The sequence below is a fragment of the Leucoraja erinacea genome, unplaced genomic scaffold (genome assembly GCF_028641065.1).
Source record: "Leucoraja erinacea ecotype New England unplaced genomic scaffold, Leri_hhj_1 Leri_96S, whole genome shotgun sequence".
NCBI classification, from domain to species: domain Eukaryota; kingdom Metazoa; phylum Chordata; class Chondrichthyes; order Rajiformes; family Rajidae; genus Leucoraja; species Leucoraja erinaceus.
This window is the reverse complement of record NW_026576916.1, coordinates 169,687-195,020: the sequence shown is the minus strand read 5'-3', so window position 1 is coordinate 195,020 and position 25,334 is coordinate 169,687. Positions and strand designations below refer to the sequence as shown.

The following is a 25,334-nucleotide window of genomic DNA, read 5'->3' as shown; positions in this document are numbered from 1 at the left end:
TTTCCCGAGCACCTGCCGTTACCAGTCGCTAAGAGACGTCCCCGAGCTCTGACATACTCGCTACGTACATTATACATGCTTACCATGATGTTTTGTTTTTTTTTAAACTCGGGAGAGCTCTTGAATTAGCTCGTACAGTGGGACAGGCCCGTAACTCAGTGGGACAGGCAGCATCTCTGAAGAGAAGCAATAGATAGGTGCAGGAGTAGGCCATTCGGCCCTTCGAGCCAGCACCGCCATTCAGTGTGATCATGGCCGATCATCCCCAATCAGTACCCCGTTCCTGCCTTCTCCCCATATCCCCCGACTACGCTATCTTTAAGAGCCCTATCTAGCTCACTCTTGAAATGGGCGATAGGAGAAGGGTCTCGACTCGAAACGTCCCCCATTCCTTCCCTCCAGAGATGCTGCCTGTCCCGCTGAGCTTCTCCATCATTTTGTGTCCATCTAAGGATGTTATACATCTGTGCCGCTGTAAAGTCATGGAGTCTGCTGAAGCAAAGCTGTGAAAGGGAGTAAAGGGCCTGTCATATAACCATATAACCATATAACAATTACAGCATGGAAACAGGCCATCTCGACCCTTCTAGTCCGTGCCGAACACATAATCTCCCCTAGTCCCATATACCGGCGCTCAGACTGTCCCACTGTACAAGGTAATTCAAGAGCTCGCTCTCGAGTTTTCCCCTGATTCGAACTTGGAGAATGTCCGTAGCAGGTCCGTAGGAGTTTGTGGATGTCCCGTAGCGGCTCGTACGAGTAACGGTCGGTACTCGGGAAATCCGGTAAATTCGTGACGTTTTTTCATCCCTGCAAAAAATGTCCACGAGTAAAAAAATACTCGTGGTGAAAAGAATTGTTACTTTTTACTTGTACGAGCCGCTACGAGACATCCACGAACTCCTACGGCCCCACTACGGACATTCTCGAGTTTGACTGGGGGGGGGGGGGGGGGGGGGGGGGGGGGGGGGGGGGGGGGGGGGGAACTCGTGAATTACCTTGTACAGTGGGACACGCCCTTTCAAAGTCAATTATCAATAAATAACCCCAACTCGACAATATGACTATCAATCAAGTCAAATCACTCATGACACATTTTGACAACAGTGAACAATGTTAAATACTGGGCGGCACAGTAGCGCAGCGGCAGAGTTGTTGCCCTACAGTGCCAGAGATCCCGGTTCGATCCTGACTACAGGTGCTGTCTGTACAGAGTTTGGGTTCGTTCTCCATGTGGGCTTTCTCCAATTTCCTCCCACACTCCAAAGATATACAAGTTTGTAGGCTAATTGGCTTTGGTAAACATTATAACTTGTCCCCATGTGTAAGATAATGCTGGTATACAGGGTGATCGCAGTTCGGTGTGGACTCCGTGGGCTGAAGAGCCTGTTTGGAATGGAATGGAATACTTCATTGTCACCTGTGACTAGGCACAGTGAGATTCTTGTTCAAGAAGGGTTTCAGCCAGAAACGTTGCCTATTTCCTTCACTCCATAGATGCTGCCGCACCCCCTGAGTTTCCAGCACTTTTGTCTACAGTGAGATTCTTTGCTTGCATACCCAATGTATACAAATAGCAGCTGACAAAGTTACGAAGCACACTCCTCCCCTCCCTCCACGGCTGGTCCCCATTGTCCTTTCAAAGTCAAAGTCAAGTCAAAGTAACTTTATTGTCAATTCAAATATGCAACAGTAGTTACACATAGAATCAAAATTACGTTTCCCCATATTCCAAATGTGCAAGTAATATTAAAAACACAGACAGCCAACATATCAATAAAAAATAGACAATAGATATACATTATTTAAAATATTAAAATATTCACAGTATGCCAAAATGTAGCAAAACCTTTGAGGTATTTTAAACAGGGTGCAACAATTAAAGGTGCAATATAGCAAAAAGTGCAAATTCTGTACTGGAGATATTGAGCCAAAGTTATTTTCACAGTTTGTTGTCTTTGTTTGGGTACTGTTCATGGAATTTACTTAAGTGTGTTGAGTAGTCTGATGGCCTGAGGGAAAAAGCTGTTTTTGAATCTGGTGGTTTTGCTCCGCATGCTGCTCTTCTCCCCCCCCTCCCCAATTGACCATTGTTCTCCCCCCACCTCCCTAACGGACGGTCCCCCCACGCTGGTCCTCCATTGTCCCCCCCCCCCCCCACCCCTCCCTCCTCATAAATGCCCCCGACGCTCGGCTTCTGCACTGCATCTCCAAAGCTCTGTATCTCTAAAGCAGGCCCGTAACCCGAAATCATCCGGCCCGCCGAGGGCCCCCCCAGATGGTGCTCCCCGATACTCAAACTATGTCACTCATTTTAACTTGGTCTTTCCAAGATGGTGTGTTGCATGCCCAGTTACAAATTCTACTGTTCCTCGAATTGGCTTTCAACTCCATAAATCTGGCCCAGTTATCGAACATTCTTGTTTCTTTGTTAGGCTCCATTTCCGAAGTCAGCCCTGATTAGAACTACAGCTGTCCAACTATCTGGAAATCGCTGATGTGTCATATTTTCCCTTTTATTGTTCAACTTAATGCGTTCTGACTTATGACAAATGGGCATGGGCTGACTTATGGGTGACACGGTGGCGCAGCGGGAGAGCTACTGCCTCACTGTGCCAGAGACCCGGGTTCGATCCTGACTGCGGGCGCTTGTCTGTACGGGGTTTGTACATTCTCCCCCGTGAGCTGCGTGGGCTTTCTCCGAGATCTTCTCACATCCTCCCACACTCCAAACACGTACAGGTTTGTAGGCTAATTGGCTTGGTATAAAATGTAAAAAAATTGTCCCCTGTGTGACATTGGGCAAAGTTAATGTCACAGTTTGTTGTCTTTGTTTGGGCGCGGAAAATTTACTTTACTTTTCTATGATGGCCTGAGGGGGGCTGTTTTGAATCTGGTGGGGGAAACCTCCCCATTCTCTGCTCTTCTCCCCCCTCCCAATTTCTCCATGTTCTCCCCCCCCCCCCTAACCTCGCGGCCTACCAGCTGGATCGGGTCCTCCTTTGTTCCCCCCCCCCCACCGGATCCCTCCTCAGGGTCCTGCTACGCAGCGGCAGCGCAGCGCTGGAGTCTCTAAAGCAGGGGCGATACCTAAATGGGTCGCCCCCGTTTGGACCCCCGGAGCGTTGCTCCCCGATACTCAAACATCGTGGAGCTCATTTTAACTTGGAGCTTCCAAGATGGGCGGCGCGTGCCCAGTTACAACTTCGCAGAGTCCTGGGGCGCCTTGCAGAGGGCCTAAAGCTGGCCCAGTTGTCGAACATTCTTGTTTCTTTGTTAGGCTCCATTTTGGAAGTCAACCCCGACTAGAACTAGGAGGGGTCCGACTATGGTGGAAATCCCGCTGAGGATGTCCCGCAGCCCCGATTGTCGGACTTAATGTATCACTCCCGGCGAGCTGGGCCTGGACATCGGGACCGCCCGTAGCAACGGCGGAGGGCTTGGGGAGACCCTGCCCACTGTGGGAACAGTGGTTCGACTGACTTTGGTGCCTTTCCCACACAGTGGGAAATTTTGGTTCTGCTGTGTGTGGGATGTTTTGTGAGTGAATTCTATAGTCCCACACTTGAGTCCTGTTTAGGTTTTTAGGCTAATGGCTTGTATGGTAAAAAAAATTTCACTGTGCCATAGGGCACGTGACAATTAAATTCATCTTGTATCTTGTATCTTGTATTTGGTGGGCCTAATGGCCTATTTCCGCACTGTATCTATAAACTAAATTCTTGTTCTCTGTGGCCTCTCCATTTGTACACTATGCCCTGTAACCAGTGTATTTGATTGGGAGGTAGACAAAAGTGCTGGAGAAACTCAGCGGGTGCAGCAGCATCTATGGAGCGAAGGAAATAGGCAACGTTTCGAGCCAAAACCAAGGAATATTTCTAAGACAGAAATAGATAGATTAGAGTCCTAGAGTGATACAGTGTGGAAACAGGCCCTTCGGCCCAACTCGCCCACACTGGCCAACAATGTCCCAGCTACCATAGTCCCACTTGCCTGGGCTTGGTCCATAACTCTCCAAACCTGTCCTATCCATGTACCTGTCCAACTGTTCCTTAAACAATGGGATAGTCCCAGCCTCAACTACCTCCTCTGGCAGCTGTCCCTCCCCACTCCAGTAGTCCTACCAGTTCCACTGTTTGAATCCTTGCATCCACCTCGTTGACATCTTCCCCAGCCAACAGTGGACCTTTATGGACTCCACCCTTCCTGAGAACATCTGTTGCCCGCCCGGATTTGTTTTTTTTTATTTTCTTGCCCCTAGTTTCTCCCCTCCCCACCATCCCCAACTTCTGTCTTTCAGCTGCCAGAAGGCTTCTGACCCAAAACATCGCCTATCCTTTTTCTCCAGAGATGCTGTCTGACCCGCTGAATTACTCATTTCACCATTTTGTGTTCATTGCGAGAGGATTTGAGTTTAGAAGCAAGGAGGTCCTACTGCAGTTGTACAGGGCCCTGGTGAGACCGCACCTGGAATAATGTGTGCAGTTTTGGTCCCCTTAATTAGAGGAAGGACATTATTGCTATTGAGGGGGTGCAGCATAGGTTCACCAGGTTAATTCCCGGGATGGCAGGACTGACATATGATGAAAAAATGGGTCGTCTGGGCTTGTATTCGCTGGAATTGAGAAGGATGAGAGGAGATCTTATCTATATCATTAAAAGTCTCATCTTGACCACTTCCTGTCTGCGCTCAATATTGATTTTAGAAAAAACGCTACCATATATCGCTATGATTTTTGGCCATCTTACTCACAGTCCTCCTCCGTTGAGCAGGCCCTGAGGATTTTTCCCATCGATGAAGAATAAAAAAGTTATGAGTGTTTAAAAAACCTTGAGATCCTCTCGCCTGTCAATCACCGCGATTAAGGTAACACCCCTTCAGGGGGGGGGGGGGGGGGGGTTGCAGGACTATAAAACCCCGGATGACTGGACTCCACCCTTCCTCAAAAGTGTTAGGGGTTATCCATTTGTAGGGTGTGGATAAGAAAGTGGGATGACATATAACTACTGTCAAAAGGTTGTCGGCATGAACTTGGTGGGCCGAAGGGCCTGTTTCCATGCTGTACCTCTAAACTGAACATGAATACAATTAGCTGAGGTACAATGGGAAGAGCAAAGAGAGAGATACTGTATGCACTCAAAGTAATGTTGGCTTTTCGTAAGACAATAGACAATAGGTGCAGGAGTAGGCCAAATGGCCGTTCGAGCCGGCACCGCCATTCAATATGATCATGGCTGATCATCCACAATCAGTACCCCGTTCCTGCCTTCTCCCCATATCCCCTGACTCCGCTATTTTTAAGAGCCCTATCTAGCTCTCTCAATGAAAGCATCCAGAGAACCTGCCTCCCTGAGGCAGAGAATTCCACAGACAATACAATACAATACAGTTTATTTGTCACATTACACACAAAGTGCAAGTGAAATGAATATGTCAGCAGCGGTACAATTATAAAGAACACATGCAAAAACACAATAAAAATTTAACATAAACATCCACCACAGCATTCATCACTGTGGTGGAAGGCACACAATTTGGCCAGTCCTCCTCCATTTCAGATTCAGATTCAGATTCAATTTAATTGTCATTGTCAGTGTACAGTACAGAGACAACGAAATGCATTTAGCATCTCCCTTGAAGAGCACCATAGCAACGATTTGAATAAAATTTGGCCAGTCCTCCTCACATTTTCCCCCGTGGTCGAGACCTCAACTCTCCGCAGCCGTTGCTGCGGGCGTCCAGATGGTAAAAGGACAAGGTACAAGTCCAGAGTCGGCTCTTCCCCACTCACCACTCTCTGTGAGAAAAAGTGTTTCCCCGTCTCCGTTCTAAATGGCTTACTCCTTATTCTTAAACTGTGGCCCCTGGTTCTGGACTCCCCCAACATCGGGAACATGTTTCCTGCCTCTAGCACGTCTAAACCCTTAATAATCTTTCCAAGCCCTTAACAATCTTCCAACCTGTAAGGTTACAAATGAATTGCTGATTCATTAGCTCCACAAAAGTAAAGGCATGATTCGATGATTTTTGTTTGAGGGGAAGAAGATTGTCATTTTTCTGTGCTCACAGTTACATTTCTATGAGCGTAGCTCTCTCTCTGTCCTCTTTTGGTGAGGCGTGGTGCTTGCTGACACATGTATCTTCAAATAGCCACGCTCTTGTTTATCTGGATTTTCTTTGTGCAAGGTTCTGGCCATTAAATGTTCAACTAAGATGGGCAGGTCAATGCAGCCTAAAATAACTATTGACTTTGATGACATATGTAATAGGAAATCTTTCCAAGTAACTGGCATCTGTGGAGCCTCACTCAAATACATTCAACCCGCTGACAGCAGCCCAGCCTTTGATAAACACAAAATGCTGGAGTAACTCAGCGGGACGGGTAGCATCTCTAGCGAGAAGGAATGGGTGACGTTTCGGGTCGAGACCCTTCTTCAGACTGAGAGTCTGGGGAGAGGGAGTGTAGAGAACAGTTTTTACACCTTGCCCCTCCGTATCTCTGGACTCCCTCCCCCCTGACTCTGAAGAAGGGTCGCGACCCAAAACGTCGCCTATTCCTTCTCTCCAGAGACGCTGCCTGTCCCGCTGAGTTACTCCAGCAGTCTGTGTCTACGGTGTAAACCAGTATCTGCAGTTCCTTGTTACACAACTCAATCTTTGAGTTCCTTTTGTCATTTTCTTAACTGATGTGTGGCTGGTGGCATTTATCAGATGCACATTGAGCTCTGGTTTAGTTAGGCAAAAGTAGCTTAAGTAATAAGTGATAGGAAGCAGTTTTTCATTGAGACACTGATTCATGATGTTTTCATCCAAAGATTCATGATTAAAGATCACGGTTGGATAGACTTTGATATTTGCAACATGATAACCCTGTCCCACGGTGCGAGTTCATTCCAAGAGCTCTCCCGAGTTTAAAAAAAATCAAACTTGTCGGAAGCACGGAGAATGAACGTAGCGGGTACGTCGGAGCTCGGGGACGTCTCTTACCGGCTCGTACCTCTAACGGCAGGTACTCGGGAAGACTCGCTAACGGCAGGTAAGCACGGGAAGATTTTTCAACATGATGAAAAATGTCCACGAGAGCCCCGAGTACCAACGAGTGGCCATTACCGTAAATCTCCGAGTTCGAATCTGGGCAAACTCGGGAGAACTCTTGGAATGAACTCGTACCGTGGGACGGGGTTTGACTCAGTGGGTGAGGCAGCATCTCCGGAGAAAAAGGATGGGTGGTGTTTAATTCACATGTTTAATCAATAATGTTTTATTAATGTTTTATGTGTCATTTCCTTACTGTCACAGTGTGTCACGTTGTCACTAGCGGGCGGAGCACCAAGGCAAATTCCTTGTATGTGAATACTTGGCCAATAAACATATTCATTCATTGGGTCAGGATCCTTCTTTAGACAAGGTTAAATTTACTTGGATTGTGTTCTCTGGAATGTAGGAGATTGAGAGGAGACTATATACACATATACCTTCTGAACCGTCTGAATTTTTGTAGTTGGCAGGGCAGTACTCTGCATATCGCCAACTTGGACAATTTAACATTTTTATCAAGCCAATTAACCTACAAACCTGCACGTCTTGGGAGTGTGGGAGGAAACCGGAAATCTCGGAGAAAACCCACGCAGGTCACGGGGAGAACGTACAAACTCAACACAGACAACACCCGTAGTCGGGATCAAACCCGGGTCTCTGGCACTGCATTTGCTGTAAGGCAGCAACTCTACCGCTGCGCCACCGTGACTGTATATAAGATTATGAGAGGGGTAGAGAGCCAGAACCTTTTTCCTCGGGTGGAAATCTCCAACATTAGAGGGGAAAGCTGTAAGATGAGAGGGGAAAAGTTTAATGGAGACGGTGGGGACCTGGAACGCGCTGCCGGGGGTGGTGATGGAGGCAGATACGATAGTGGTATTTAAGAGGATTTAGATATGTACAACAAGAGACGGCACCCGTTCACAGCACAAACCGGGATTGAACCTTGGTCTCCGGCGCTCCATTCGCTGTAAGGCAGCGCCACACTGTTTTGTTCTGTGTTGATAACACTGGCATTGATGAGGTCCCTTTAACACCACCTTGTTTTGAACAAAGAACTCAGAACAGTGTCGTACAGTTCAAAAATCCTTTAAAAAAAACCCAAAAAAAAAAAAAAACAATTTCCTGTGGTTTACTGCAGGTTAAATCGTTCCAATATTTACCTCAATGTACAACTTGCATGTTGCCAAGAATGTACTCGCTTCCTATCATTGTCTTCAATCTAATATGTTTACTTTTACTGGACTCTCCCAGAGATTTTTTCCAGATGAGTTAATTTAAAAAAAACATCTATGACTGATGCCTCACTAGGTTTATGGATCAGAGTGTTTGTCAAAATTGTTGTCCAGCACTTATCTAGGGTGACTACAGCAGTACAGTCTGAAGAAGGGCTTCGAACCGAAACGTCACCCATTCCTGTTCCCCAGAGATGCTGTCTGACCCGCTGAGTTACTCCAGCTTTTTGCGTCTACCTTCAGTACAATCAGCCATGATCACATTGAATGGCGGTGCTGGCTCGAAGGGCCGAATGGCCTACTCCTGCACCTATTGTCTATTGTCTACTGTCTATAATAATGAGATTTGTTTTTGCAGTTCAGTTTAGCTTATTGTCATGTGTACCGAGGTACAGTGAAAAGCTTTCGTTGCGTGTTAACCAGTCAGCGGAAAGACAATACATGATTACAATCAAGCCATTCACAGTGTATAGATACATGACAAGGGAATAAGAGGTGAGCCGTTTAGAATGGAGATGAGGATAACTTTTTCACACACAGAGTTGTGAGTCTGTGGAATTCTCTGCCTCAGAGGGTGGTGGAGGCCGGTTCTCTGGATACTTTCAAGGGAGAGCTAGATAGGGCTCTTAAAGATAGCGGAGTCAGGGTATATGGGGAGAAGGCAGGAACGGGGTACTGATTGGGGATGATCAGCCATGATCACGTTGAATGGCGGTGCTGGCTCAAATGGCCGAATGCCCTACTCCTGCACCTGTTGTCTATTGTCTAACGTTTAGTGTGAAACGTTGCTATAGGAGGAAAGATTTTAAGTGTGTGGAGTGAATGTATTGTGTGATTCCAGATCTGTTTGTCACCAGGGTTGGGCAACATATTGGCCAAAGTGTTCACTGTTAATATTCCCAGGAAATTATTTCTGAGGAAAGTAAAGTGACATTTGCAGAGAGCCTTTGATGGCCTTTGGATGTCCAAAGGTATCCTGTTGCCAATAAAGTGTCATTTGAGGTATAATCATTGATGTAACGTTAGGAAAACATTGATGTAGACCGACCGGACAGTTCTTCATGGGTTGGTCTTGGCCCCTACACATTCTCTGGGCTAGCTGCCAAAACAAGTGAATTAACTAGCCATTTGTTTTAACGCTTTGCGGGGATTTGCCATGTGTAAATGAGCCATGTGTGAATTAAGGTAGACAAAAATGCTGGAGAAACTCAGTGGGTGAGGCAGCATCTATGGAGCAAAGGGATAGGTGACATTTCGGGTCGAGACACTTCTTCAGACTCATATGGGGGTGGGAAGAAGAAAGGAAGAGGCAGAGACAGTGGGCTGTGGGGGAGCTGGGGAGGGGAGGGGAAGGAGGGAGCAAGCAGGGACTACCTGAAATTGGAGAAGTCAATGTTCATACCGCTGGGGTGTAAACTACCCGAGTGAAATATGAGTTGCTGCTCCTCCAATTTGTGGTGGGCCTCACTCTGGCCATGCGGGAGGCCCAGGACAGAAAGGTCGGATTCGGAATGGGAGGGAGAGTTGAAGTGCTGAGCCACCGGGAGATCAGGTTGGTTATTATGAACCGAGCGGAGGTGTTGGGCGAAGCGATCGGCAAGCCTGCGCTTTTGTCTACCTTCGATATTTCCAGCATTTCAGTTCTTTCTTAAACATGCGTAAATTATATGGTTATCTAAATAACAACTTGAACCCCACAGCAAATTAATTAATTTTGGCGGAAGCACTTTCAAAGCACTTTCAAAGCTGATTGAGACAGTTTCAGCTTCATTTATTAGTTAAGTTTATGGTTACGAGTATGACGTTTACCGTATTTCCCGGAAATGAAGAATCACCTGCTTCGAAGACGCACCCCCCATTTTGAGTTGCTAAATTTTGAATAAAGGCTGGCATGACATTGAATTTCTCACGCTTAAAAAAATCAAAAAATTAAAAATAGAAATAAAGAAAGTAACAATTCGATTTGCCCAAGGCTTCCAGATCTCCTCCATTCTGAATGACTGAATGGGTGTGGGGTGGAGGGTGATGGCAGGTGGAGAGATGGTGGGGAAAAACAGGAGCACACCGGGACAAGTTGAATCGGTTGTGATCTTGGTGAATGACAATACTAGTTCAAGGGACTAATTGAGGGACTAATTGCGTTGACACAGGAGTAAACTCCACCGCCCGCTGTCCTGTTATCCCTCGCCCGCTGACCCGCTCTTGAGCCGGTCCCCTCACAGTCCGGCCTCCGAGCCAGGTCAAAAATAGGGATAACGAGAACTTCAAAACTAATACCAACTGCTTTTGTGCGCGTCTGTTGAGAAGGCAGCAGCGTTGTTATTCTCTCTGTTGGTCTCGCTTGGCCGACAACCGCCACACACCTCCAAAGCATGTCCCCGTGCAAATTTACATTGAAAGGCACGGACGGGGCAGTGAATGCCATGCAGTGTCACCCAGCGCAGCAAGTGAGGCCATGTCCTGCTCCCGTCGGCAGTCGGAATTTACGGATTTGCGGGAAGCGGCTGACATGAGCGAGGCCCGGCGAGCGGCAGGAGGGAGGTGTGCAGACGGAGAGCAGTGCCAGAGGTGAGCGGGCCGGCAGAATGCGCTGTCCGGTCCCGGCGGCTGCTCGCAGCCACCCCTGCGCTTCTTCCCTCCCCAGCCACAATGCAGTGGCTCCGCATCCCGAGCGCCGCGGCAGTATCGCCTTTCCGCTGACTGGATAGCACGCAACAAAAGCTTTTCACTGTACCTCGGTACACGTGACAGTAAACTAACGGATACAGGTACGGGTGTCGAGTTATGGGGGGGAAGGCAGGAGAATGACGTTAGGAGGGAGAGATAGACCAGCCATGAATGAATGGCGGAGTAGACTTGATGGGCCGAATGGCCTAATTCTATTATCACTTATGAACGTAAACTATCGTATTTCCCAGCAATGAAAATGATTACAAGACAGATGGTGCAATAAACATGAGGGCAAGACAACTCATAAAATCATATCTGCCTGGTTACAATTCAAGGAAAATCATTGTTCCTGTCTGTAGATTAGTTTATTTGTTTGCTGTTGGTCAGAAGTTGCGCTGTGATGAGGTTTTAAAACCTACGGCTTTCATTACTTTCATCAGGAGCAGGGAGGTTCTACTGCAGTTGTACAGGGCCTTGGTGAGACCACACCTGGAGTATTGCGTACAGTTTTGATCTCCTAATCTGAGGAAAGACATTCTTGTCCATAGAGGGAGTACAGAGAAGGTTCACCAGTCTGATTCCTGGGATGGCAGAACTTTCATATGAAGAAAGACTGGATAGACTCGGCTTGTACTCGCTAGAATTTAGAAGATTGAGGGGGGATCTTATAGAAACTTACAAAATTCTTAAGGGGTTGGACAGGCTAGATGCAGGAAGATTGTTCCCGATGTTGGGGAAGTCCAGAACAAGGGGTCACAGTTTGAGGATAAGGGGGAAGTCTTTTAGGACTGAGATGAGAATTTTTTTTTCACACAGAGAGTGGTGAATCTGTGGAATTCTCTGCCACAGAGGGTGGTTGAGGCCAGTTCATTGGCTATATTTAAGAGCGAGTTATATGTGGCCCTTGTGGCTAAAGGGATCAGGGGCTATGGAGAGAAGGCAGATATAGGATACTGAGTTGGATGATCAGCCATGATCATATTGAATGGCGGTGCAGGCTCGAAGGGCCGAATGGCCTACTCCTGTACCTATTTTCTATGTTTCTATGATGACTTTCCTCCTACACTCCAAAGTTGTACTGGTTTGTCAGTTAATTTGGCTTCAGTAAAAATTGTAAATTGTTAACGAGTGTGCAGGATAGCGCTGGTGTGCGGGGATCGCTGGTCGGCGCGGACTCGGGTGTGCCGAAGGGCGCTGTGTCTCTAAACTAAAACTATACTAAATTAGTTGTGAGCAGCAGCAACCGATGTTTAACTACTGACACTCCACCCTAGGGCAGCTCGCAAATGTGTTTTCAGGCACATACCAAGTTCAGAAGGTGTATAATGATCTCATTTGTTCACAGTTCATAAGGTAGCTTGGACAGTTTCACTCACCACCTTGTGTTAGTGGGTGACCACATGGAATGACTGCATTGCCTGTTGTCTTTAAGGCACACATAGTGTTTGCAATGTTGTGGGAAATGGAGAGACAGCCAAAGTAAATGGCTGGGACACACCTATTGTTGCGTTGGAGGTGGCAGTAAGTTGAAGGCTGGCTTGCACCTGTGTATAAGTGATAGGAGCAGAATTTGGACATTCGGGCCATAAAGTCTACTGCACCACTCAATCAAGGCTGACCTATCTTCCCCTCTCAACCTCGTTCTCCTGTCTTCTCTCCATAACCACTGAAACCCATACTCATCAAGAACCTATCTATAAATCTATCTGCCTTAAAAAAATATATCCGTTGACCTGGCCTCCACAGCCGTCGGTGAGAATGAATTCCACAGATTCAAAACTTTGACTCTCCCTGAAAGCCCCTTTCAAAAATAGTTCATGTGGGTGTAGCAATAATAACCTGTCAGAGTGTTCGTGCATATAGCAGCGGCAGGCTGGGACTTGCTGAGGCAGTTGGGAAGGTTGGGCAGCTTTTGAAATGCCTGCGGGCAAATGGGTGCAATATAGGCAGTGTTCCGCAATGGATCTCGCAACATTCGGCTGGTTATTGTGTGTTCAGACTGACTGTTCAGCTGAGGACATGGGCCGAGAGTAGGTTGGACAATGGCGAAAGCCTTCCTTCCGTCAGTCGTCAACTGTGTGCCATCTTTTCACATCCTGGGCTTACACAATCCCTGCCTTTCAGTTCAAGACAGAAGCCACGTATTGTCGATTAATTAAACGGACAACAACACAAAGATGACTCTTAAGCTAATTGAATGTCGCGACGCAGACTTTATTCATTGGAATTCATTGCCGCAGAAGGCGGTGGAGGCCAAGTCAATGGATATTTCTGAAGAGGCCCTTCTGCAGTTGTACAGGGCCCTAGTGAGACCACACCTGGAGTATTGTGTGCAGTTTTGACAATAGACAATAAGTGCAGGAGTAGGCCATTCGGCCCTATGAGCCAGCACCACCATTCAAGTCTGAAGAAGGGTTTCGGCCCGAAACGTTGCCTATTTCCTTCGCTCCATAGATGCTGCTGCACCCGCTGAGTTTCTCCAGCTTTTCTGTGTAACCTTCGATTCTCCAGCATCTGCAGTTCCCTCTTAAACCACCATTCAATGTGATCATGGCTGATCATCCACAATCAGTCCCCCATTCCTGCCTTCTCCCCATATCCCCTGACTCCGCTATCTTTAAGAGCCCTATCTAGCTCTCTCTTGAAAGTATCCAGAGAACCGGCCTCCACCGCCCTCTGAGGCAGAGAATTGCACAGACTCACAACTCTCTGTGTAAAAAAGAGAGTTTTGGTCTCCAAATTTGAGGAAGGACATTCTTGCTATTGAGGGAGTGTAGCGTAGGTTCACCAGGTTAATTCCCGGGATGGCGGGACTGTCATATGCTGAGAGAGTGGAGCGGCTGGGCTTGTATACTCTGGAATTTAGAAGGATGAGAGGAGTGTCTCATTGAAACATATAAGATTGTTAAGGATTTGGACACGCTAGAGGCAGGAAACATGTTCCCGATGTTGGGGGAGTCCAGAACTAGGAGCCACAGTGTTTAAGAATAAGGGGTAAGCCACAGACTCATAACTCTCAGTGCGAAAAAGTGAATATGTAGGTACGATGCATAGGGGAAAATCTCCTTAAATACTATCACAGACTGATGACTGCCAGCAGAAATGAATATGGGTGGATACTTATCCAAAATCATTTCAACATTGCCATGAATTTTACAGCCTAGGGACTACACTCGCCACGCAAGTGCATTGATATCACAGTCAATGTTACTGGCAAAACGATTTCCGCCTCCAAAAGCAGAAATCCGACCAAAGACATTTGTCCAGGATGCAGAGGCTGGTGCCTCAAGTGGCCTTCCAAGTCACATCTGCTTTTGCAAGGTGGAAGTTGTCTTTTTGTCAGTCTGGGTGTCGGGGTTTTGACAGCGGTCAAACGCGGTATTTTCAGATGTTCATCGTGATCGTACAGTGTTCAATTCCATTTATAAATTCTCAGCGAGATTAGCAGTCAGCTATGCAGCGCGGTGATGGGCCCCTTCGGCTGGCCTTGTCCATAAGAAGACGTCAGTGCTGGAGTAATTCAGTGGGTCAGGCAGCATCTCAGGAGAACGTAGACACGTGATGCTTTGGGTCACAATCCTTCTTCAGGATCCTCTTGAGTCTAAAGAAGGGTCCCGACCTGAAATGTCCCGGTGTTGGGGGAGTCCAGAACCAGGGGTCACAGTTTAAGAATAAGGAGTAAGCCATTTAGAACGAAGATGACGAAACATTTTTTCACACAGAGAGTTGTGAGTGTGGAATTCTCTGCCTCAGTGGAATATGTGTGTTATGATTGTGTTTATAATTTGTTTGGTTGTTTTGTTGTTTGTCTTTTGCACAAAAGTCTGCGAGCATTGCCACTTTCATTTCACTGCACATCTCGGATGTGTATGTGACAAATAAACTTGACTTACTTGACTTGACAGAGGGCGGTGGAGGCAGGTTCTCTGGATACTTTCAAGAGAGAGCTAGATAGGGCTGTTAAAGTCAGGGGATATGGGGAGAAGGCAGGAATGGGGTAATGATTGTGGATGATCAGCCATGATCACATTGAATGGCGGTGCTGGCTCGAAAGGCCGAATGGACTACTCCTGCACCTATTGTCTATTAATATACAAGTATCACACACTAATCTAGCGTTTTTACTCTTTTCATCTTCAGAACAAAGGCAAAGATGAAGCAGAGCCAGAAACTAAGCATCTCAGAGAAGACGAAGATGAGAAAGAAATCAAACACAGGTAAGAGGAACACACTAGTTCCATCCGACACGCCAGGTCCAATTTACAAGAAGCCAACTAACCTGCAAACCTGCACGTCTTTGGAGTGTGGGAGGAAACCTGGAGAAAACCCACGCGGTCACAGGGATTGTCACACGTGGACCCCTTCCACCCCTGCAACGGACTGTTCCAGCTGCTACGGTCAGGCAAACGCCTCCGTTGCCATGCGGTGAGAACGGAGAGGTTGAGAAGGAGTTTCTTCCCAGAGGCCATTCGGACTGTAGACGCCTATCTCACCAGGGACTAACTCTACTGAACGTTTTTCCTTCCATTATTTATTATGTAAATGAATATGTGTGTTATGATTGTGTTTATAGTTTGTTTGTTTGTTTGGTTGTTTGTCTTTTGCACAAAAGTCCGCGAGCATTGCCGCTTTCTTTTCACTGCACATCTCGTATGTGTATGTGACAAATAAACTGGACTTGACTTGACTTGACGTACAAACTCCACACAGACAGCACCCGTAGTCAGGATGGAACCCGGCTTTCTGGCGCTGTGAGGCAGCAAAGTTATTGACGCGCCACTATAGTGCCACCCATTAATAGAACATAGAACAGCACAGTATAGGATCGGACCCTTCAGCTCATAATTACTGATACCTGGTTATACTGATCTTATCTGCCTGCATATGTTCCATGTCAAGAGTCAAGAGTGTTTTATTGTCATATGTCCCGGATGGGACAATGAAATTCTTACTTGCTGCAGCACAACAGAATATGTGAATATGTAAACATTGTGTATAACGGGAAAAAAAAGAAAAAGCTCAATAAATAAGAAATATAGTGCAAATAACAAATAGTAACATAGTCTTTTACAGTTCAGAGCTTATTCGTAGTTGTGTTTAATAGCCCGATGGCTGTGGGGAAGAAGCTGTTCCTGAACCTGGACGTTACAGTTTTCAGGCTCCTGTACCTTCTTCCCGATGGCAGTGGTGAGATGAGTGTGTGGCCAGGATGGTGTGGGTCCTTGATGATGTTGGCTGCCTTTTTTGAAGCAGTGACTGCGATAGATCCCTTCAACGGTGGGGAGGTCAGAGCCGGTGATGGACTGGGCAGTGGTCACAACTTTTTGCAGTGTTTTTCGCTCCTGGACGTTCAAGTTGCCGAACCAGGGCCACGATGCAACCAGTCAGGATGCTCTCTACTGTGCACCTGTAGAAGTTTAGGGGAATCCGCTTTGACATGCCAAATCTCCGTAATCTTCTCAGGAAGTAGAGTCGCTGCACTTTCACGTGCCTATCTAAAAGCCTTTTTAATGTCACTGTAGTATCTGCCTCTGCCATCTCCACATCTGGCAACGTGTTCTAGGCTCCCACTACTCTCCGTTTATTTATTAATATTTAGCAGGACCATTATTGTAACGTTTAAGGAAAACAAACAGGTACATCATCATCATCATCGGCTGTCACTCGAAATGAGAATGACTCTCCTCTCATGGAGGACGCCTGTGCGTGACTTTGTTTAACGTGGGGAGACTGGTGCACAGACAGCTACCCCACGGTCCTTGACAGATCTGGGTCGGGATCCAGTGGCATGGAGTCCAAGACGACCGGAGACCCTTTTCTGCTGCAGCCTTCATCCGCCTTCCCAGCCGTTGTGACGCTCCACTAAGGTCAGCCATCGTCCTCCGCCTGTTCCACTGTTGAGGTCTTAGTTGGATTGCTCTTTGTCAGGGACCTCCCCCTCGACCTTACCGCCGTGGGTGGCCCTACCAGGAGCATAGCTCCAGACGGCATCGCTCTCAGGATCTCAGGTCCACACAAGCTTCTCCACCACGACAAGGTGACAATCCACGGGAAAGGATCAACAGACAGGTACATGGATAGGACAGGTTTAGTTTATTATCACGTGCACCGAGGAACAGTGAACTTGCCTGAGCTGATTTGGATTATTTTCCCCATTGTAACTTACCTCACGTTGCACAGAGAAGATAATTTAAACCATTGCCTCAAGATACTGAGGACTGTTTTTGACTGTGGAAGCATAAATCACTCAGAACCAAGGCCCTAGGCAGGGGTAACATAAATTTCTGTTCTCAGCAATTAAAACTATTCATGGTGGCGCAGCAGTAGAGTTGCTGCCTTACGACGAATGCAGCGCCGGAGACCCGGGTTCGATCCCGACTACGGGTGTTGTCTGTACGGAGTTTGCACGTTCTCCCCGTGACCTGCGTGGGTTTTGACCGAGATCTTCAGTTTCCTCCCACACTCCAAAGACGTACAGGTTTGTAGTTTAATTGGCTTGGTGTAAATGTAAAAATTGTCCCTAGTGGGTGTAGGATAGTGTTAGTGTGCGGGGATCGCTGGTCGGTATGGACCCGGTGGGCCGAAGGGCCTGTTTCCGCACTGTATCTCTAAACTAAACTAAACTAAACTCTTTCCGTTCTTGTCTTTTCTCCTTTCCCTTTGCTGCTCAAACTGGGACTTAGTTTAGTTTATTGTCACGTGTACCCATTTACAGTGAGAAGCTTTTGTTGCGTGCTAACCAGTCAGCGGAAAGCCTGTTCCGTGATTGCAATCGAGCCACTTACAGAACATAGATACATGATGAGGGAATAGTGTTTCATGGCTGGTAAAGCCAGCAAAGTCCGGTCAAGGATAGTCTGAGGGTCACAATAAGGTCAGAATAATCATCCCCCCAGCACCTTCTTGGTCATTTGGTGAAGCTTTGCGATGGGCAAGACTATTCTTTGAGGCCAGCTTAAGTCACCTCCGGGTAGGAAATGCGCACTTAAAATGAATTGTTTTTTGCTAAATGCTGGAATTTCTCAGCAAGCCAGGCTGTATCAGTGGAAAAGAAACGGATAATGTTTAGAGATCAGCCATAATTGAATTGCAGAGTGGACTGGATGGCCCGAATGGCCTAATCCTGCTGCTATCACATGAATCACTGATGGTTGCTATTTGTGTTATGGGCCTGTCCCACTTACGCGATTTTTTTCGGCGACTGCCGGCACCCGTCATAGTCGCAGCATGTCGTTGAAAATCCAGCGGCGACCAGAACAAGGTACGACTCTTTGGACGACTACTCACCACCATACAGGCTTCACCCCGCGACATGTCGCCTGTACGGTCGTGAGTCGTCTCCTCAGTCGCCCAAAGAGTCGTAGCGTCTTTCTGATGTTCAACATGTTGGAAATTTCCGGCGACCTGCAACCACCTATGACAGGTGCCGGAGTTGCCGAAAAAGTTGCGTAAGTGGGACAGGCCCTTAAGTGTGAGAACTACTTTAGAGGCGGCAAGATGGCAAAAAATCTATTCATCTGCATTTGGGTAGCATTGTGTGTGTGAGAGAGAGAGAGTGAGAGAGAGAGATAGGAACAGTGTGCAGGAAGGAACTGCAGATGCTGGTTTACACCGAAGATAGACACAAAATGCTGGAGTAACTCCACGGGACGGGCAGCATCTCTGGAGAGAAGGAATGGGTGACGTTTCGGGTGGGGACACCTCTTCAGACTGAGCGTCGGGGGAGAAGGAGTTGCAGAGATAAGGAAGTGTAAGAGATCAAAAAAATGCAGATCAAGGAAAACGTAGAATAGAACATTGTTAGCGAGGAGAAGGTGACAACAAAGCAAACAGAGATAAAATGTAATGAGAGAATTAGGATGGGGGAGGGATGGAGAGAGAGGGAAAGCAAGAGTTACTTCAAATTGGAGAAGTCAATGTTCATACCGCTGGGGTGTAAGCTACCCAAGGGAAATATGAGGTGCTGTTCCTCCAATTAGCACTGGGCCGCTAAGGGCTTGGCCCATTTTTTGGGCGACTGCCGCAAAATTTTCAACACGTGGGAACATTTTCGGCGACAGTGGCGACAATTTTTGCTGTCGCAGGTTGACGTAGGCGAATTCCATTAAAACTAGTCCCTGGCAGTCGCCTAAAGAGTCGCCTAAGTGGGACAGGCCCAGGGCAGAAAGATCAGTATGGGAATGGGAGGGGGAGTTAAAGTGTTGAGCAACCAGGAGATCAGGTAGGTTTAGGCAGACTGAGCGGAGGTGTTGAGTGGAAGGATCGGCGAGCCTGCGCTTTGCCGAACACCTCCGCAAGCGCCGGCTCGGCGATCGTTCCGCTCCCTCTCCCTCCGATGCTCAGTCTGAAGAAGGGCCTCGACCCGAAACGTCATCCATTCCTTCGCTCCATAGAGATGCTGCCCGTCCTGTTGGAACAGTGCCTGGCTGACGGGATTTTTTTTCTTGGTAAGAACTGCCGCACCAGATGATGTGGCGTTCCTTCAGCACAGCGAATGACTACTGGACTAGCTTACGTGCCCGAGATCCGGGATGAGCTCTGTGACTCAGTGTACGGTTGGAGCGAAGGCAGGCGGAGATGTGTGCTCATCCATTAATGACAGACAACTAACTACTCGCTTGAGTGGAAATGATAACCTGTCGTTTTACATCTACGATTTACTTCTGGAAGGGAAGGGCAGGGCACGTTGAAACAATGTGGTTTGGCAAATTGTCAATGAGCCAAGACATGTCGCTGCTGACTGTTCCCAGGCTACGTCATCTCGCCTGGAAGCCTCCGGGTGGTTTTATTTAAGTAAGTAAGTAAGTAAGTGTATTGGCCAAATATTCACATACAAGGAATTTGCGTTGGTGCTCCACCCACAAGTAACAACATGACATACAGTGACAGTTACGAATGACTTAGAAAACTATAAACATTAATAATAATAAAACATTAATGATAAAACACCATTGATCAAGCATGTGAACCAACAAAATACCAGATCAAAGGGAGGCTACAGATTTTTGGCTTTTGAGTAGAGCAACTACTCGTGGATAAAACCTGTTTTTATGTCTGGCTGTGGCAGCTTTGACAGTCCGGAGTCGCCTTCCGGAGGGAAGTGATTCAAAGTGTTTGTGGTCAGGGTGAGAGGGGTCAGAGATGATCTTGCCCGCTCGCTTCCTGGCCCTTGCAGTGCACAGTTCATCAATGATGAATTTCAGAGATACAGCACGGAAACAGGCCCTTCGGCCCACCGAGTACGTGCCCGCCCCACAGCGATCACCTGCGCACTAGCACCATCCTGCACACTTTTACCGACGCCAATTAACTTCGACAAACCTGCACGTCTATGGAATGTGGAGCAACTGGAGAAACCCCACGCGGTCACAGGGCGAAAGTCCAAACTCCGTACAGATAGTCACCCGTGGTCAGGATCGAACCCGGATCTCTGGAGCTGCGAGGCAGCAAGTCTACCGCTGTGCCACCGTGCCGGCTCTAACTGTGCTCCTAACTTGTCACCATTTAGTGAATTCTACTACATGAGGTTACACAAATCCCATTGCACAATGGCTAATTATCCAAGAGCATAGAAAAATAAATACTTAGGAAAGAACTGCAGATGCTGGTTTAAATCGAAGGTAGACACAAAATGCCGGAGTAACTCAGCGGGACAGGCAGTTGAGACCCTTGTTCAGACTGAAAATGAAATCTGATTATGGCTGATCATCCAAAATCAGTGCCCCGTTCCACATATCCCTTGATTAGGCTTGTATTCACTGGAGTTGAGAAGGATGAGGGGGCATCTTATAGAAACATATAACATTATAAAAGGACTGGGCAGGCTAGATGCAGTAACAATGTTCCCAATGTTGGGGCGAGTCCAGAACCGGGGGCCGCAGTCTTAGAATAAAGGGGAGGTCATTTAAGATTGAGGTGAGAAAAAACATTTTCACCCAGAGAGTTGTGAATTTGTGGAATTCCCTGCCACAGAGGGCAGTGGAGGCCAAGTCACTGGATGGATTTAAGAGAGAGTTAGATAGAGCTCTAGGGGCTAATGGAGTCAAGGGATACGGGGAGAAGGCAGGCACGGGTTATTGATTGGGGACGAGCAGCCACGATCACAATGAATGGCGGTGCTGGCTCGAAGGGCCAAATGGCCTCCTCCTGCACCTATTTTCTATGTTTCTATGAATTGGCCTCCACTGCCTTCCGTGGCAGAGAATTCCACATTCATAACTCTCTGGGTGAAAACAAATTCCTCATCTCAGTCCTAAATGGCCGACCTCTTATTCTTAAACTGAATTACATTTCTCAGCACCTCTCTTGGTCATTTTATTATTGAAATGTAATGATGACATTCTTGGAAGGTTGACAATAAAGGAAATTCTAATTCTAATTCTAATTCTATGTGATTAACTACAAGGAGATAGGCATTAATATGTCCTGCATGCCCCAATGTCTTGCCCCATTCATGTCTCTTCTCTGAAGATAGGCACAAAACAAACTGGTGTAACTCAGGGGGTGCAGACAGCATTTCTGGAGAAAAGGAATAGGTGACATTTCTGGCCGAGACCCCTCTGCAGCGTCCAGAGATGCTGTCTGACCCGCTGAGGTACTCCAGCTTTTTGTGTCTATCTTCGGTTTAATCCAGCATCATCAGCTCCTTCCGACACATTTATTTTCTCTGTAGCTTGGATTACTTCCATTCAATTATAAAGGAAAATATCTGTAAAAGATGTTTGTTTGTGTCGTGGACTTCTGTATGTTATGCCTTTTAAAATTTTTGTATGTCTGTAAGGAAAATTGCATTTCGTTGTCTCCTATGAGATAATGACATTAAATTGAATCCAATCCAATCCAATCTGCATTTATATATAGTGTTCATGTACGTATAGGTGTCGCAGTGGTGCAGCGGTAGAGTTGCTGCCTTACAGCGCCAGTGACCCGGGTTCAATCCCGACCACGGGCGCTGTCTGTATGGAGCCTGTACGTCCTCCCCGACACCTGCGTGGATTTTCTCCGGGTGCTCCGGTTTTCTCCCACACTCCAAAGACAAACAGGCTTGTAGGTGAATTGTAAATTGTCCCTCGTGTGTAGGACAAAGCTAATGGACGGGGTTATCAATGGTCAGCACAGATTCAATGGGCCGAAGGGCCTGTTTCCGCACTGTATATCTAAAGTCTAAAGAACATCTGAATCCCAAAGCAATGTGCAGTCAAAGAAGTTGAATAAAATGGCCATGCAAGGAACTGCAGATGCTTGTTTATGGGGAAAAATAACAATACTGAAAGAACATGTATAGGAAAGAACTGCAGATGCTGGTTTAAATTGATGGTAGACACAAAAAGCCGGAGTAACGCAGCTGGCGATGAGAGGGGATCTCATTGAAACATATAAGATTATTAAGGCTTTGGACAGGCTAGAGACAGGAAACATGTTCCCGATGTTGTGGGAGTCCAGAACCAGGGGCCACAGTTTAAGAATAAGGGGTAGGCCATTTAGAACAGAGATGAGGAAAAACTCTTTCACCCAGAGAGTTGTGAATCTGTGGAATTCTCTGCCTCAGAAGGTGGTGGAGACCAATTATCTGGATGCTTTCAAGAGAGAGTTGGATAGAGCTCTTAAAGATAGCGTAGTCAAGGGATATGGGGAGAAGGCAGGAACGGGGTACTGATTGTGGATGATCAGCCATGGTCACAGTGAATGGCGGTGCTGGCTCGAAGGGCCAAATGGCCTACTCCTGCACCTATTGTCTATTGAGAAAAGGAATAGGTGACATTTCTGGGTCGAGTCTGAAGAAGGATCTCGACCCGAAACGTCACCTGTTCCTTTTCTCCAGAGATGCTTGCTGCCTGACCCACTGAGTTACTCCGGATTTTTGTTTGTATCTTCTGGAGCAACATCGCGGGTCAGGCAGTATCTCGGGGGGAAATGGATGGGTGACGTTTTTGTTTCGAGTAGGGACACTACTTGAGAATAAAATGTTCTGTCACATCTGACTAAAACATCTAAGTATTGTATAATGAAGGGTGTGACTCCATTGGTGAGGTAGATTAGCACTGTATATATACGGTATGACAATGAGAAGGAAATGAAGGGACTGCTTGGTATATCTGACACTCATTGAGAAATGCATATTGACCGGGAGGGTGAGATAGCTTCCTGTTCCTTTTAGCGGATAACAAATGTTGGCTTAATGCCTCGTCACAGAAAAATGAAATACAACTTACATTGTGCACTCCAGCATAGTTGAAATTCATAGGACATTTAACCTTGGGCGAGACTGTCTTCAACTGAACCAATTTGGTAGCTAAAGATAGGCACAGAGTGCTGGAGTAACTCAGCGGGTCAGGCAGCATCTGTGGAGAACATGGATAGGTGACGTTTCACAGAGTGCTGTGGAGTAACTCAGCGGGTCAGGCAGCATCTGTGGAGAACATGGATAGCTGCTCTTAAAAAAATGCGAACGTTGGGGATGAGAACAGATTCACAGAGTGCTGGGGAGTAACTCACATTGCGGGTCAGGCAGCATCTGCACCTATTGGAGAACATGGATAGGTGACGTTTCACAGAGTGCTGGAGAGTCAACTCAGCGGGTCAGGCGTTTCTGTGGAGTCAGGCAACATGGATATGGGTGACGTTTCACAGAGTGCTGGAGTAACTCAGCGGGTCAGGCAGCATCTGTGGAGAACATGGATAGCTGACGTTTCGCGGAGTGCTGGAGTTTCTCAGCGGGTCAGGCAGCAACTCTGGAGAAAAAGAAAAAGACTGATAGTCGAGGGGAGGGAACCAGAGGTGGGGAAAGGCCAGAACAAATGAGGGTCGGTAACAGATGACCAAAAAAGGGTGGAGCCCATACATATGCAATTTGCTAACTATATTTCCAAATTGCCTGCATCACATTCTTCCCATCATAACTTCCTGGCCATGATCGTCTCAAAGCTCAATGTTGATCCTGTCACCTTCTGCAAATACGGCAGGATCTCTAATGTTAATTTCTACTCTAAAATTGTTTTCCTTCCCCGCTGACAACTCCTTTTGAAGCCCCATTCCTTATAACTGTGACTGTAATATAGACCCCTTCTCCTTTATGCTCCAGCATCAAGGGATAGATCTCAAGTGGTACAACTATATATTTTATAGGGCAATGGAGGCCGGTTCTCTGGATACTTTCAAGAGAGGGCTAGATAGGGCTCTTAAAGGTAGCGGAGTCAGGGGATATGGGGAGAAGGCAGGAACGGGGTACTGATTGTGGATGATCAGCCATGATCACATTGAATGGCGGTGCTAGCTCCATGCCGAATGGCCTACTCCTGCACCTGTTGTCTATTGCCTATTGTCTACTTTCCTATACCCAAAATGTATGTACCTCAGTACACGTGACAATAAATTAAACTGAACCAGCACTTTTGTTAGTTTAGTTTAGCGTGGAAACAGGCCCATCACAAAGTTAATTCCCGGGATGGCGGGACTGTCATATGCTGAGAGAATGGAGCAGCTGGGCTTGTACACTCTGGAGTTTAGAAGGATGAGAGGAGATCTCATTGAAACGTATAAGATTATTAAGGGATTGGACACGCTAAAGGCAGGAAACATGTTCCCGATGTTGGGGGAGTCCAGAACCACGGGCCACAGTTTAAGAATAAGGGGTAAGCCATTTAGAACAGAGACGAGGAAACACTTTTTCTCACAGAGAGTGGTGAGTCTGTGGAATTCTCTGCCTCAGAGGGCGGTGGAGGCCGGTTGTCTGGATGCTTTCAAGAGAGAGTTAGATAGGGCTCTGAAAGATAGCGGAGTCTGGGGATATGGGGAGAAGGCAGGAACGGGGTACTGATTGGGGATGATCAGCCATTATCACAGTGAACAGTGTTGCTGGCTTGAAGGGCCGAATGGCCTACTCCTGCACCCATTGTCTATTGTCTGTCATCCCACCTAGTCCGCACCAACCAGCAATCCCCGCACACTCACATTATCCTGCACACACTAGGGACAATTTACAACTTTCACCGATGTTAATGAACCTACAAACCTGTATGTAGACCAAACCTGGGTCTCTGGCACTGTAGTGGGGCCTGTCCCACTTACGGCGACTTATTCGGCCACTGCCGGCACCCGTCATAGGTTACCGAAAATTTCCAACAAGTTGAAAATTCAGCGGCGACCAGATAGACACTACGACTCTTTGGGCGACTGAGGAGACGACTCACGACCATACAGGCGACATGTCGCGGGGTGAAGCCCGTATGGTGGTGAGTAGTCGCCCAAAGAGTCGTACCTTGTTCTGGATTTTCAACAAGTTAAACATTCTCGGCGACCTGTAACGACCTATGACGGGTGCCGGCAGTCGCCAGGCCCACTACTTAAGGCAGTAGCTCTACTGCTGCGCCACCGTGCTGCCCTTATCACAA

At 47.2% G+C, this 25,334-nt stretch overlaps 1 protein-coding gene across 1 annotated transcript in view; it reads left to right on the top strand.

The window, feature by feature from the left end:
* The window catches only part of ccdc12 (coiled-coil domain containing 12), an 86,486-nt gene that overhangs the window by 39,583 nt on the left and 21,569 nt on the right, over positions 1-25,334 (top strand). Inside the window, exon 2 of the mRNA XM_055631941.1 lies at positions 15,085-15,161. Coding sequence (XP_055487916.1) covers positions 15,085-15,161 — 77 coding nt within the window. The remainder of the gene's footprint in view (positions 1-15,084; positions 15,162-25,334) is intronic.